The sequence below is a fragment of the Camelus bactrianus genome, chromosome 12, assembly GCF_048773025.1.
Source record: "Camelus bactrianus isolate YW-2024 breed Bactrian camel chromosome 12, ASM4877302v1, whole genome shotgun sequence".
NCBI lineage: Eukaryota > Metazoa > Chordata > Mammalia > Artiodactyla > Camelidae > Camelus > Camelus bactrianus.
The window spans coordinates 63,252,079-63,267,883 of NC_133550.1; the positions used below are offsets into that span (position 1 = coordinate 63,252,079).

Below are 15,805 nucleotides of genomic sequence, written 5' to 3' on the forward strand. Positions count from 1 at the left end.
CTCCCTCTGCTCGTTATGACCTCTTCAATGAAGATTCTGACTGCAGGGACATTCCACTAACTCAGCTCTAACTCAGAAACACTGTTAACTCTTTTCCTCAATCCTTTAAATTTGGATAGGAAACTTTAAGTCAAACTTAATCAAATGACAATGAATTTGCTCACAGCTTTTCAGACTATTTATGTTATAAAAATGCTCCAAAATAAACTTGTTGACAAGTAAGGGCAATGTTTCTTGACTATAAGCTAGTCCAAAAAGTGCTGCATTAGAAACTCAACGAGGTTTATATGCTTGAGGAGAGCAAAAAGCAAACCAGACTCCCCGAAAATCTCTTCTCTCCCCCTCTAAGATATCTGACTCTGAGCTATGGAGGTTCTCATACTTCAGAGGAGGAAACTGCTACCCAGAAATGATCAATTGAAAGACTGGCCTGGTTGGAGCTAAGTTTCAAAGCATCAGTTTTCATAAGAATTAAGTGACCCTCTCGTGAAAATACTAAAATAAAAAGGACCAATATGCTAGAAAATAAATTAGATGTCATTTCTGGCATTCCTAAGGTACAACTAACACTAGGTGATTCTCCATTTATTTTCATCAAATTTCATGGTACTTACTTTAACGACTTAGAATAAAGAATGTTTTGGATTATCTCCTCATGAATTACAATCTACCTCACTCTTGATAATAGACAAGTATGCAGAAAATCAACAATAATATAGAAGACTTGTACAATACACTCCACCCAACAAGTGTAGAAAACACACTCTTCTCAGGCACACATGGAACAGTCTGTAGGACAGGTCATATACTAGGCCATAAAACAAGTCTCAATAAATTCAAATGGACTGAAATCATACAAAGTATGTTTTTTGACTACAACAGAATTAAATAGAAACCAACAACAGAAGGAATTTAGGAAATTCATAAATATGTAGAAATTAAACAGCACACTCTTAAATAGCTAATGGGTCAAAAGAAAAAATACAAGGAAGTTAGAAAGTAGAAAGTATTTTGAACTGAAAAATATATAGTTAAAGTGGTGGTTAGAGGGATATTCGTAGTTGTAAATAACTATATCAGAAAAGAGGATCTCAAATACATACTGCAAACCCTCACCTTAAGAAGCTAGAAAAAGAAGTGCAAACTAAACCCAAGGTAAGTAGAAGATTAAATTAAAGCAGAAAGCAATTACATAGAAAATAGGAAAATAAAGAAAAGTAATGGAACCCAAAATGTGTTGTTTAAAAAGATCAACAAAATAATTGACAAATCTTTAGTTAGAATGACCAAGAAAAAGAAGAAAACAGATACAAAAATCAGGAATATAAAAGGAGGCATCACCCCCAACTACAGCAATTAAGGGAGTTACAAGGGAACACTATGAAGAACCATGTGCTGACAAACTAGATAACTTAGATGAAATGGACAAATTTCTAGAAAGGCACAAATTACTGAAACTGACTCAAGAAAAAACAGAAAAATCTAAGTAGACCTATAAAAAGTAAAGAGGTTGACTTGTTAATTAAAAATCTTCCTCAAAAAAACAACAATAACAACAAAAAAAAACCAAGCTCAGATGGCATCACTGGTAAATTTTACCAAACATTTAAGAGAAGAATTAATACTAATCCTTCACAAACTCTTTTAGAAAACAGAGAAGGAAACACTTCCCAACTCACTCTATGAGGCCAGCATTACTCTGATACCAAAGTCAGAGAAAGACATCACAACAAAACTACAGACCAACATCCCTTATGAGCATAGATGCAAAAATTCTCAACAAAATACTAGAAAACAGAAGCCAGGGCTGGAACTAAATCTTCCGTATTCTTATCCTTGTATTCTTTCCCCCATTCTGGTGATTCTCACTCTTACTTCAAAAATAAAATCATCTGAGGTTTTTAATTGGTCTGGAACGGGGCCTGGGCATTAGGGTTTTTCAAAAGCTTGCCAAGATGATTCTAATGCAGTGTCAGGTTAACAACTGCTGCCCCTTTTAATGCTACTTCGGCCTAACTTAAATTCACTTTACACTGAAAAATTAAACATGTTCCATCCACGTTCATGAGGCCAATTACAGATCATGTGGAGTAAACAGTACTAAGCAGATTTAATTCAGCCTTTTTTTTTGATGCTCCCAATTAATTGCTTTTAAAGTACATCATCTTTTGGTGTGTACTGAATGGTTCAATCTTTTTAAGTTAAAATCTTTCTTTTAAATTTGTTTAAAAGTTTGTAACAGGAGAGAACTTACATTTTCTAACACACTTCTTCCAGAAAAATTATTTGTTGTCTCCTACTGAAGGTTTGTCACGGGGGAAAAACGGCTAACAAACAACCTAATAAAGAGATAAAATCTGCTATCTCTAGACTCACTTCTGTGAGTTTTCTATCTAAATCTAATGCATGTGATACGACATATCATCTTCTAAGATTTTTTACACACAGCCTAGCACATTTATTTAATAAATATTAATTGTTAAAACTAATTTCAGATAGTATATTCTTACTCTAGATTCTGTTCCTTCTGCAAATCTCCAAAGCTTGATCTCATAATATTTGGTGCATTTTCTCGCCTCATTAACCTTCAGGTACCAATTCCAGAATAAATAAGCAAATACAGTTCGAGTTAGCAACAGACAACACTACCTCTAGCTTCAAACTGGAGAATGTGTTTTACTGGGAAGATCAGAGAAGAAACTGCACAGGTTTTAGCCTTAAGTAAAGCTTAGCATGCTGATAATTAGAATGGTTGTCTTTGCGACAGTGAATTATACCTATTTTATTGGTGTATTTTACACTTCAGTTTATCCTATAAACTGCAAAACCACCCAAACTGTTAAACCACATCACCTATCACTTAGAACCAAAGGCTATTCTCTGAACTCATTTCATTATTAGAATATATGAATAAAAGTAGGTGAAGGGTATTTATGTCAATTATATCTCAATTTTTAAATTCATTATGTATTTTTTAAAGTAGGTGAAGTTACCCCTAGAGGAGAGTGTTCCTCCTGCTCTGCTGCCTGGATTACTTTACAGCATCACCACCAAAACAGCGACTGGGAGTCGGGATGAGGAAGAAGTTCTCCTTCATTCGTTCTCCCATTCACTCATCTAATAAATATTTACTAAACGAATACATTAGGGCCTGTGCTAAGTAGGGTGAAAACACTTATGGTCTCTGCTCACATAAAACTTTCAGTCCAGTGGGGAAACAGACATCAAACTACACATAAATAAGTACAAGTTGTGATCAATGTTTTACAAGAAAAGAATAAAGGATATGAGAGAGATCACACCCTGGAGTCCGTAACTACTCCTCCTTTACTGCTCTGTGATAACCAACTTTTCACATTTCCTCTTCACTACCATAGAGTCAGTTGTTTAAGATACTAAAACTCCTTGAGAAACAGAGACCTCAGGGTAAGCTGTACTAAAATAACTAAGTTAAGACATAGTTTCATTTATTCACTTTACGCATATTTGCTTAGTTGCACTGGGGTTCACGTACTGTTTGGTCAGCACATCCATGTACCTCATATTTGTGCCTTATTCACTTATTCCTCAGTTCCTTGTCAAAACTCTCCTTGGCATTCACTCAAGAAATATGAGGGTCTACTTCACACGCCAGACACTGAGCTTGCTGGGGGGATACAGTGGTGCCCAGACAGATACAGTCACTGCCTTCAGTAGTTGTTTGAGGGAAACAATCATCAAATAAGGACTTAGAAGAGTGAAGAGTATTTTCAAAGAAAACATTACTCAGACACCACATCCCAACTAAGCGGTTTGACGGTTCCCATGATTCAATTCATGCATTCTAACATCTTCTGTACTCTCAAAGCCAGGGCTGGGTGCTAGAATTACGTACGCGAATAAGACATAGTTCTCATGCTTGTGGAATTCTTAAGTCTAATGGGGAAAAAGGGACTCTAAACAAATAATTACAATGCTATAAGAACATACTAATGTCTTTAATATATATTTTTACTAAAAGATCACAGGAAAATGCAACTTTGGCTAGCACATATGCCCTACTACTAAGGGTCCCTGCCAAATTCCAGTCATATGAGCTTATTATGATACACGTGTGCATAAATAATAAAAAAGAAATGTTGGTTTCTTAAAAATAAAAATTCAAACAGTTATGTATTTTTTAGGTGCTATGGGAGTACAAAGGTGATACTGCCCAAACACTGGAAGTCACAGAGAAAGACAAACAAGATTCTTTCTATGTGGGGTAGGACAAGTGAACATATAAACTGGGCCTTACAAATATTTTATCCTCATGATTAGCTTGGACGAGTGTTTCAAGTAATTTCCTGCTATCACTCCCCCAAAAGTAATACTCTTCTGTGCCCCTATTTATTGTAACCTCCCATAAGCCTTTCCTGATAGAGACTAGAAAGACCTATGAGAGGGGAGAGATGTCTGTGTTCCCTTACTCCTCCACACTGCTTCGACGGTTTTCTTGTTCTCAATTCCTACCCTGTCCTATGGCTTCCCTGGAATTTTTTCTTTTCCTGTTTGCTTATATATAATTTCTCAACCATTCTAAACTCTCAGTTTCTCTAGTTCTTTTCATGAAAAATTTTCTTCCTTCAACTTGGGAAATCAGCCTGAATGGGTTAGCACAGTCTACTCTACACTGAAAATGTACTTCTGGCCTGTGCTTTTAATATAAACAATAGCATTTTAAAGGCCCAATGTATTCTATAATTAGCCCTACCCTTAACCAGAAAGAGTTTACTGTCAAACTAACTGTGATCCTGGGGAAAGAGGCAAGTATTGCATATTGGGTTCATTATATGAGTATTTTGTAAGTTCCAAGTGAATGCAATACACTTGGAGAACTGAATTTTAAGGGGAGACCAAACAACATGAGAGAAAGAATGGGAAAACGTAGGTTCCAGTCCTGGCTCTGCTGCTACCTAATCAAGTCACTTAACCTCTTTTAGCTTTGGCTTTCTCACTGTAATACAATTTGGAAAAATAACCCCTGCCCTTTGAAGCTCAAAAAAAACCAAGGTATATGAAAAGTGATTTGTAAAACTATAACACAGAATATAATATTTCACTAGAGGCCTTTACATAAGATAGCTTTCCTCTAGGACAGAATCTGGTACTGTAATCTGGTACCATACCTCTAACAAGAAGCTATATTCTGCACAGTAAAAGGGCCTTATATTAAAACATCCTTTTTTAAAATCAAATCCCAAGTTGTTGTGGGGCAGGGGGAAGAGGGAGACGGGAAAGGAGGAGGGGAGGGGAGGAGAGGAGGAGGAGAGCCGTTTCCTTTTGGAAGGCAGTTCTGGAACATGCAGTCAGTGAAGAAGCACACTCTGTTCCCAGACTCTAGACAACCTGGTATGTATAAAGAGCAAGACTCAGAGAAAGGCAGAAGAATCAGCACCCATTCATTAATAAAATTAAATACACAGTGAGTGTTCAAAGCATGATCCTAAAATTCTAAATTCTAAGCAGCGAATACCAAAATAGTAGTTAAGAGACCCAGAAGGGTCCGTTTGTCTATTGCCAGAGAAAGAAGGACCTGCTAAAATTTAGATCCAGAGTCAAGATGAAAAGAAGGAAGTAGAGGTAAGAGAAGGGAAGTTCTCTCTGGGATCACACTGATCCACCAACTAAAAATCATATGCTAAATGCAACTGTGGTATCCTAGACTGGATCTTGGAACAGAAAAGGGACATCAGTGGGAAAACAAACAAAATCTAAATGAAGTTTGGAGTTTACTTAGTAGTATACCAACATTAATCTCTTAGTTTTGATAAACATACCACAGATATGAGACGCCAACATTAAGGGCAACTGGTGAATGGTATGTGAGAACTCTCTGTATTATCTGTGCAACTTTTTGTAAGTCTAAAATTATTCCAAAATAAAAAAGTTTATTTTGAAAACTCATAGATTTGACTCTCCAGAAAGATACACGAATCAATTATTAAAACATATCAAGGGTCAGGTTTTTCACACTGAAGCGCTACCATGTGTTCAACAGAAAGGACTAATTCCTATAAATGATTAATTATGAAGAATAAATAATAACGGTCTTCTAATAAATTTAAATTATAAGATGACTTCTGGTATAAACAATATAATGAACAATAATGTAATGTTGCAAAGACTTGAAGAGAGGAATTCCTAATTCTTTTTAAAATCACACATACCAAAATCATCTATGAGAACCCAAATTTGATTATTTTATCAATATGCACATTCAACCCTTCACAATCCCATAAATTTCTCTTCTATCTCTGTATCTAGTATGTAAACATGAGTTAAATTATCTCTCAAATGATCTGCTTTAGAAGTCAGAACACACACCAAAAAAAAAAAAAAAAAAGATAATATCTTCTATTTAATCTGAATACTGGCAGGGTTACAGGCAGAAAAATGAAGTATTTTCCTGGGTTGGTCAACCTGGTAGTTTACAAAAGATAACCTTATGAAAATCCAAATTGAACTACTAAAACATGTAAAATAAAGGGGCTCTGTATTGTGTAATAATACTTATAAAATGGTGAAAACATGTCTGCATCATCTTATTTAATTCTTAAAACAAAGCTATGTGGAAGGTGCTATTATTATACTACTTTGTAGATGAGGAAATTGAGCATTAGAGAAATTAAGCAATGTGCCCAAGGTCATCGGTAAGTAAAGGTAGAACAGAAATCGGAACCCAGTTCCATGTCAATCGACAGCCTGAGCCCTCAACCACTGTTATGTAGTGCGTTTTTCTTCTTTCATAAAACACACCAGTTGTCTGTGTTTAAAAATGACACTATATTAACAGTGCTATCTATGTGATGTGGCTGGGAAAAAATGATGCATAAGCTTACTAACCAGGGGGAAATCCAGGTGATTTCAGAGAATAGCATACGGCTTTTCAGAACTCTAGACTCTGGAAAGGCTCCCTATATTCAAATTCCAAAAGAAATAGAGACTCTTAACAGACAACAGTGTAAAGTCACATGTAAAGGTCATTCAAAGGGCTCCTCCCAGAGGCTGGAGGCAGTCTGGAAGGATACCCCACATGGCTCTCAATGCGGGAACATCCACACTGAACAGGCAGAGAGCACCTGTACAACGTCCTTCCTGCTCCCCGGTACTCCGCCAGGGGTTCTTACCTGGTACTAGGGAGATTCTGGGTGGATTCACCTGTTCATTCATCGAACTACTATTTATCGTGCACCTATTTATGCTGGGCACTGTGCTAGGTGAAAGAGCAGTAAAATGAACAGGTAAGGTCCCTGCTCTTACAGAGTATATGTTCTAGCGGGGAAAATACACATTCTATGTATTACAATTTCTGGTGGCACATTATGTGAAGGAAAATACACTGAAATAAGAGAAGAGAGAGTGACGGGGTGGTAATTTTAGGCCGAATACACAGGGAAGGCCCTTCTGAGGAGATAGCTGACTCTTATGCGGAAACCTAAATAATACAACATATCATGAAAAGATGTGGAGAAAGCATTCCAGGCAGCAGAAATAGCAAGTGCAGAGGCACTGAAGTAAGGAAGGGCTTGTCTTGAGAAGGAAACTAAGACATAAGAAGTGAGGAATCTACATGCTGAACTACACGATGCAGTCACTGTGCTGGATGTACTACTACAGTGACTCGTTTAATCTCAACAGCTATTTGAGGTTATGTATTGCCTCTCTTTTACAGATGAAGAAAAAGAGGTTCAAGGAGGTTAAGTAACTGTTTGCACAGCTAGTAAAAGGGAGAGCCAGAGTTCAAACCAAAGTCTGTGCTCTTTCTACTACATCAGATTTAATGCCAGAGTCACAGCAAAAATATTAGTAATTATACATAAATAAATAAGTAAATAAATCAAACTCCCACATCCTCAAAAATCTGGGGCTCACCACTTCATTCTGGGTAGTTACTCATCAGCCCCTTGAAGTAATCTCCAATTGCAGCAGACAGATCTCAAACTGCCAGCTGCATCGATGTCATCAGTCAGTTTCCTGAGCATCTATAAGGAATGCTCACACGCCCCCTCACATAAGATCTGAGCATAGCGTGTCTTTGCTCTGCGTGTCTGAATGGGTGGAGACAAACTGGGAATGTGCCTCCTTCAGACTGGCAGGGCCATCTGAACAATCCCTTCCAAAGTGAAAGGTACCAGGGACAGCATTCTCCTTGCCACATCAGTTCTGCATGTTCCCCCAGAAAACGCGGGCACCTTCGAATCCCCTTTGCTATTCCCTGGCTTTACTACCAGTGCCAACATTTTGCACCCAACTATGCTGCCAGAAGTGACCAGAAAAAGGTTTTCCTTTAAAACTGTATGAGAATACTTATTCCTTCCGCATCTTTATAATATAGACTTGAAAACACACAGCATGGTATAATAATCATGACTGAAATAATAAGGGAGGCCTGTATACTCATATAAATTCTGTAAATGCTTGCAAATATTTAGAAAGTTTTTTCTATTAAAGTACTTCCTATTTAGCTTCTTGATTTTTTGAAATTAACTTTCAGTGTTTGTATAATTAATAACATTTCACTTAACTGATATTTTGAGAAAAAAATAAAAGGTAAATTCTGATTAAAATCATTTTTAAATGAATTTTTTTCTCAGGGAAGAATGAGGGGGCAGAGAAGTGATTAAAAATTAAAAATTTGGTAAAATGGGTTAAAAAATACACACACACACAATCTGAAAATTCTAATGTTTGTATACAAAGTTCTCCATGGGTATTTAAAGAAAAAAAACCCAATAATTTCTCACCCTTATATCATAGGTGATATAAAATTTTATTTATTTTTCTCAAAAAAATTAAAAGAATATTTAAAAATAAATTTGGTAAAGGTTATAATAAAAGTTTTCTTTTCTGTAGAAGAATGAGAGCCATAAAATTAAATTTCACGCAGCATATGAGGAGTGAAAGCTAAGTCTATCAGCTAAAATTGTTGGAAGGGTTCAAATTATCAATATCAAATACAGAAAGGAAAAGTCAGTCTATTACAAAACAGTTGCCCATTTAACTACTGCAGGAATTTCCCACTCCTGACCCCCCCAGGTTTAGTAAAGACATCTCAAAAGTAAACATACAAGTAACTACAAGGGGGGTCATGTTGTTAGAAGAACTGCAACTTCATATTTCCTAAAGTTTGTGTGGTCAAATTTGCAAGAGGAACATTTCATTATGCAGGTTTTGCACAAAATTTTACGAAACAAACCTGCACTAAGTTAAAGCAGAACTGAAATCAATGCTTTTTCTGACCACTTCAGGGATGATTTCTATACATTTTCCTATCATAGAATCCTTTTTATTTAGATGTTTGGCTCCTTCAACACACTCTATGGGTCGAAGGGGATATTCCAGCTCTAAAGCTAAAATGGAAGCAGAATGCTAAGTGGTCAAGTTATCACTTACCGCATCTTTGGAGAACACAAAGATGCAGAGGGTGCCACATCTTTCATCGGAATGCTTATTTTAAAAATGTCCCGGATACTAGCTTATAGTTTCCCTCTCCCTGCATTTTCAAGTCATCCCAATATTAGTAACTCTCTTTCCTAAGCAGTCGCATTGTAGTTATTTCAGAAAAGTGCATTGGTTTTGTCTGACACGCTGCGTGATGCACAAGCAAGACCCCTCTTTCTGTGGCTCTTCTGCCTCTCTGGGGCATGAAAACAGCCAGAACTACAGCAACAGCTGGGGATCATTAAACTGACAGAAATAGCTTAGGAGACTCCACTGGTGTGTAAGTGGGGGGAGGAGAGGCTCAGTATCAGATTAAAAAAATCAAAAGGGCAACAGGAAAGGGGGGTGGGGATACGTAAAGCCCAAGCAGTGCATCACACGCAGATTTCCTTTACACAGCCTTTACACAGCCGACGGGATGCACCGAAGCACACAAAGGGACAGGTGACTGCAGCCTAACTTGCCTAGCCCCAACCTATTCTCGGATGGAAGGGTTAGTCAAACCTAAAAATGTGGGCCAGTGAAGACAGGCTGCGGGAGGGGCAGAGGAGCTGTGGCATCTCAAAGGCTAACTCTAGGTCATCCCCAGTCTGGAGGAATCACTTAGAGGATGTGAGTCAGTTCTGGGGCTGTGCAGACAGTAAAAATCAACCCCAAGATGGGGTAGAGGCAAGGGGAATGAGAATATATGCCAACCCCTAAGTGGACTCAGGAACCAAACTGGCCCCAAGGCATCCCCTCAACTGGGGAGGACCAAACACTAAATGAAACGCAGGCTCTTGAGCTATTCAGGCTGTTCGTGCCAGAGCACAGCCACGCCTCCAATGCTAGCTTTGTAACCTGGCAGGCCTCCGAAGGTCAGTACAGGAATGTGCCATCTGCCTGGCCCACTGCCCGAGTGTGTTCAGCACATATCTGAATGCCCTAGAAGAGCTTCAGCCAGATCACCTCATTGGAGTGGGCTGCATATCCTGATCTATGCCTTAAAGTCTGGTTAATCCAGGATCCTGGGGCACCCTCTCCATCCCCACACTTGCTGTGTTGTCATCTAACACCATCAAGGCCTCTCCCACAAAGGCATTTTCTTTATAACTAACCTTTCAGGACTGCAGTTTCAGACAGTTCCCCACCTGCAAGCCTGAACAGGAAATGATTCGATTGCAGATATTATGACTGCAACTCTCTTTGGCAAGAGTGTGTGGTAACTGTGAGATTGCACGAACTTCAGCTGAACATTTTATTTGATGCATCTAATGATTTACTAGAGAAGGCACCAAGCTAATGGTTGTTCTCAACAAAAAGCAACCACTACACCACCCTCCTTCCAGAATGGGTTGCTTCTTTTCTTTCTTTTCTTTTCTTTTCTTCCCTTCCTTCCTTCCTCCCTCCCTCCCTCCCTCCCTTTCTTTCTTTTGTTTCATGAGGGGAAGGTAATTAGGTCTATTTATTTATTTATATTTGGAGGAGGTACTGGGGATTGTACCCAGGACCTCGTGCATGCTAAGCATGTGCTCTATCACTTGAGCTATACCCTCCCCACTGGTTGCTTCTTTTCTAACCCACAAAACTTGCAGGAAAATCTCCTCACGCATATTTCCAAAACCTGGGTTTCTATAATGAATCCAAAAACCTCACAATAATTGCCTCATTCTGAGTATTTTAAGTTAGTATTAAGAAGGGTAGAGGATATACAAAAATAAATCCATGAGAGGAGACTAAGAAAGAATTTAAGCTATATGTACATACAGTTTACACACACACACACACACACACACACATCACATCACATCACATCCAGTTCATTTTAAGGCTGCATAACATCAAAGGACAGGATATATTTTAACCAAACTATTGTGACTATAATCACTTCTCAGTGTACACAGCCTAGGTGGGAGTAATTGTATCAATAAATCTCTGAGCAACTTTTTACAGAATAAATTCTTTACCTGAAATGTAAAAAATTAATGTCATACATATTCATAATCAATCACTATGTACATGCCTTGGTACTAGGTAGAAGGTAGTAGGAACTGAGAAGGAAAATAACCCTATACATCTATATAATACTTTCCAAAGAGACTTTCACACATATGATCTATTTGACCCTATGAGTTAGGATGGCAGACATTATACCCACTACACAATGAAAGAAACTGGTTTGCCAAGCTGAGAGCAACTTAGCCAAGTTCCCCATTGGCAAGATCAAACCAAGAACTTCAGGTTCTTGACTGTTGGCTCAGTGCCGAGCCCTAGCTGCCTACCACAGAAAGTCTCCTCTGCCCTCAAGGAATTAATCTCTGACAATGTCTTGGCCAGTGTTTCTAGATGTACTAAGTTTCTACCCAGTAAGCGTCTCACCAGTCTCTTAGTACAACATCATATTCTGAATCTAATTCAAGACCATTATGTGAAAAGGTTATTTATTAATATCACTGACAATTAAAAGATGTGAGCTCCTTCTGAAGGTTATAATTATTAATGTGAGACTGAATAAAACTGAATTAGGACAGAGTGCTCAAAATATATCTGTCACTTTGGGATAAACGCCACGTTTTGCTTATGGGCATGATACTGCCCTCTAGTGCCAGGAAGCACAGTAACCTCAGCAGACTCAGCTAAATGCATATTAACAACCTACTATATAAAAATGCACTTTGCTAAGCACTTTGGACAGAGCAAAAAGAAAAAAGGCTAAGCCTAACACACACATACACCCATAAAAACTATATAAGACCCCCTCCAGGAACTTATAAATATAATGGAGAAGATAAGAAATGTAAAACAGATCACTGTAATCAAAGACAGTGTTGTAAGTGCTTTAAGAGTTTGCAGTGTAATCAAAGATAGGGTTGTATGTGCTTTAAGAGTTTAACCAGGAAAACATACAGTCAACTGCAGATAATTACTCAAGTACAGAAAGGACTGGGTAAGCTTCACTTGAGCAGCAGCACATAAGCCGTCTTTGAAGGACTTTACAAACTAAAGATGAACAGCATGAGCCAAGACATGGAGGCAGGAAATACTACAAGGCTAAGAACAGAACCATACATTCCAATTTAGCCGGAGCATTAAGTCTGTTAAAGGTAACTAGAAAGGCTGCCTAAGGTCAGAATGTGAAGGGTCTGGAACTGTGCTATCCAATATGGTAGCCACTTGCCACATGTGCTTTTTAAATTTAATTAAAAATTCATTTTCTCAGTCACTTCAGCCACATTTCAAGTCTCCACAGCCACATGTGTCTAATAGCTACCATAGTGGACAGGACAGCTATAATCCTGGGCAGTGCTGGACCAGAAGGTTGTATTAAACCAAAAAACATCAATTTTTCAAGACTGATCAATATTTCAAGGCTCGCTCCTCCTAAAAATTGGAGATCTGACCCTTGCCAAAGTTTACTGATAAAGAAAACCACAGGTCCTAATGCCATAGGGGTAAATTTAAAAGTTTGATCCCTGTCCTTCCAGGCATTTCCAACTGTCAACTAAAACAATGAGAAAAGTATCATGCGTGGCCTCCTATAAATCTACACAATTGTTAAAATGTGTGCCAGCTTTTAGAGTTTTTTTTTAATTAGGAAAAAGATAAGACAGAATTAAGAAAACTATGAAAGAAGAAAAAATTATTAGAGATTTACCTATAATAATAAAACACAAAACTAGGAAAAGTTATTTCCATTGAGTATCTCTGAGTATTTAAAGGAAGAACTATCTTTATCCTTCAGATACCTGCTTCACCCTGAAAGGAGTAACATCAGGGTGTTACAACCTTTATACTTTTACTATCTAATGCACAATCTATTTCTTTTGTGCTATTTACAAAATGATAGTCATTTTTTTAAAAAAAAAATGTATATATATATATCTGTAGAAAATATAATGTGAGTCCTCTCAAGATCCAGTAGACATACAGAATTTTAAGTACAGGTTGTAAGCACAGTAAAAAATCAGGAAAACATACAGTCAATCGCTTGGGGTAGTTTTCAAAATTAGCTTTCTGACCCTACTTATGACAACAAGCCTGCATTTCTATTTTCTATATACTCCTGCACTTAAAACAAAGGTATTCTTAATGATCATACTGGGAATCTAAAGCACTACAGTTCTCTGGAACACAGTCAACAGTAGCAAACCAAAGCTTTAAGTCCTGAGCCCTACTGTCTCTGTGTCTCTTAAATAATCTTCCCTCTAATATTGCCAGGGTGTTTCTTTGATATCAATCCAGAACACTTTGAGATATTCAAAGAAAAAATCAATTACCTCTCAGCTAGTATTTTAAAGTATTCTCTTTGCAAACTGGGCACCAGTAATAACTCATTCTCTCTTCAACAGTTTCATTCATTGCCAATTCCACATGCTCAAGTCATCCTGTCAAATGTTAGTAAAGTTCCAAAGAGATCTCAAAACTTCAAAAAAAATCCAAGTTTTTAGAAAAGCAGCATTTATGTAATCAATACCAGAGATTGTATATAAATTCTGATAATGGATAACAGGAGATTTCCAAGCTAGGAGAAGGAAAATGTTGATAATTCTTTTCCATTCACATTTGATAGAATTTGGATAAAGTCACTATCCATTTTTTCATAACCCAGAACCTTTCTGAAAGAATTTTTTTTCCCAGTTTTTCCAGAACTTTCAGGGATTTTCACAAAGGAAAACTCCTTTATGGGTGTTCACCTAATAAACAGATTACTGCTATCTTTCACACACCTGAGTGTAATTCTACAGTTACTAAAAAGATAGGTAAGGCCAGGCCACACTGTTCACCCTAACCAAAACTAACATGTAATCAAATAAAAAGCCTTCCAAGTGTTATTTTATTTTAAATTATGATACCTTAGTGATATGGGATCTTAGAGGTTATCTATCTCCTTTCAGTAGTTAACAGGCAGAAGAAACTGAAGTCATCACCAATAGCTCCCTATTTATTTTTACAGTGCCTATGGCCAAAGTATGTTTTATTGGTAAAACAGTGCATTTGACCCACATACAGGGGAAGAATCTCATTTTTCTAAAGAAAAGATTTTTCCTCCTTTTTCCATAATCTATGTTTGATACCATGAGCTCTGCGTGGGTGGAAGGAAAGGAATAAGAAAGTGAAACATCCTGAACGCTGTCCCCTCAGGTCATGAAGTAAAAGTATACCCCACAGGTCCTTGCTTAGTTATCTATCTGCTGAGTGGTCAATAAGCTTTAATAAAAACCCTGGGAGAATAAACCATCCAAAGCCAAAGCCTGGATGGCTACAGAGAAATAGGGAGGAGAAAAAAGACAGCAGTAAGCTGGGGAGGAAACAAAAGCATGCAAATCCCAAAGGGATAAATATGCCAACCTTCCCGCAAACGGTGATAAGGGGCCAGGCACACTGCCGAGTAGCTGTCCTTTCCCGGCTTCAGGACAATCCATGAGAGTGGCAGAATCCTGCAGGTGGGCTGATAAATCTTGGTCTCCTCCAGCATGCTGGGGGAGATGGGAGACGCCAAAGGCCAGTGTTGCAACAAACTCGTCTTTCCTTCCTCACTCTTTAAAGAGGCCATTTATTATCTGCAGAAGATCTGATTAGCATTACTCTAGGTTAAAGTGGGTACTTCATTCCTGCAGTGCTAAGAGTTGCAAGAACAACTAGACCCCAACTTTACTCAGGGAGTGCGGCATTAAAAGCAGTGACAGCAGAAGGTCAGAATCAGTAAGCCTCCTGGAAAACATTTCTTCCTGTCAGCACTGGGCCTCCACACAGACACCTCCCTCCTCTACCCAAATGCCAAAACGCAGGACTGGGACGATTTCAATGCGTAGAGCTGGAAGAGAAGAGGGTTCCCTTAGAGAAAATGCTCGTAGCAACCAACCAACCTCATTTACCCAAAATAGTAAACAGTTGGTTTCTCTGCTCAGAACCAAAAGGCTTCTGCCAGACAAGCAGTATCACATGACCAGGTTCTCTCTTCTCTCCTCCACCTCCCTCCTTTCTTGTGCAAAGTCTGCACTGAAGTAGAGTAAGAAGCTGTAACACTACACAATTTTATTTCACTTGACATTTGTTTTCAAAATGTTTATAGATGAAAGATATCAAATTGGGAGGAAGGGAAGATACTAAGGGGGAAACTAAGGAAGAATTTACTTTGAAACAAGGCATATCATAGCACTAAGAAGGGTACCACATACATAGCAGCTAATTAGCAAACGTGCCCAATGAATGAATAAATGAGTGAAGAGACAGACACTTCTTAGCAAAATATTTTGCTGATAAAAATTGCTGTAAGATATAGCTCAGACTATATTTGACTTTCTCATTTAGAAAGAAAATAAAGGCCCTTAAGAAGCTGGCCATCGTCAGAGACAGTGTATTA

At 38.0% G+C, this 15,805-nt stretch overlaps 1 protein-coding gene across 4 annotated transcripts in view; it reads right to left on the reverse strand.

The window, feature by feature from the left end:
• MRTFA (myocardin related transcription factor A) overlaps positions 1 to 15,805 on the reverse strand; it is a 109,516-nt gene that overhangs the window by 43,594 nt on the left and 50,117 nt on the right. Inside the window, exon 1 of one of the 4 annotated variants that reach the window (XM_045520633.2) lies at positions 14,791 to 15,115. The exons of 2 other annotated variants lie outside the window; for them this stretch is intronic. In XM_045520633.2, coding sequence (XP_045376589.2) covers positions 14,791 to 14,995 — 205 coding nt within the window. In that variant the 5' untranslated portion in view covers positions 14,996 to 15,115. Of the gene's footprint in view, positions 1 to 14,790; positions 15,116 to 15,805 lie in introns of those variants that run through there. One more of the 4 variants, XM_045520632.2, reaches the window with a different exon arrangement.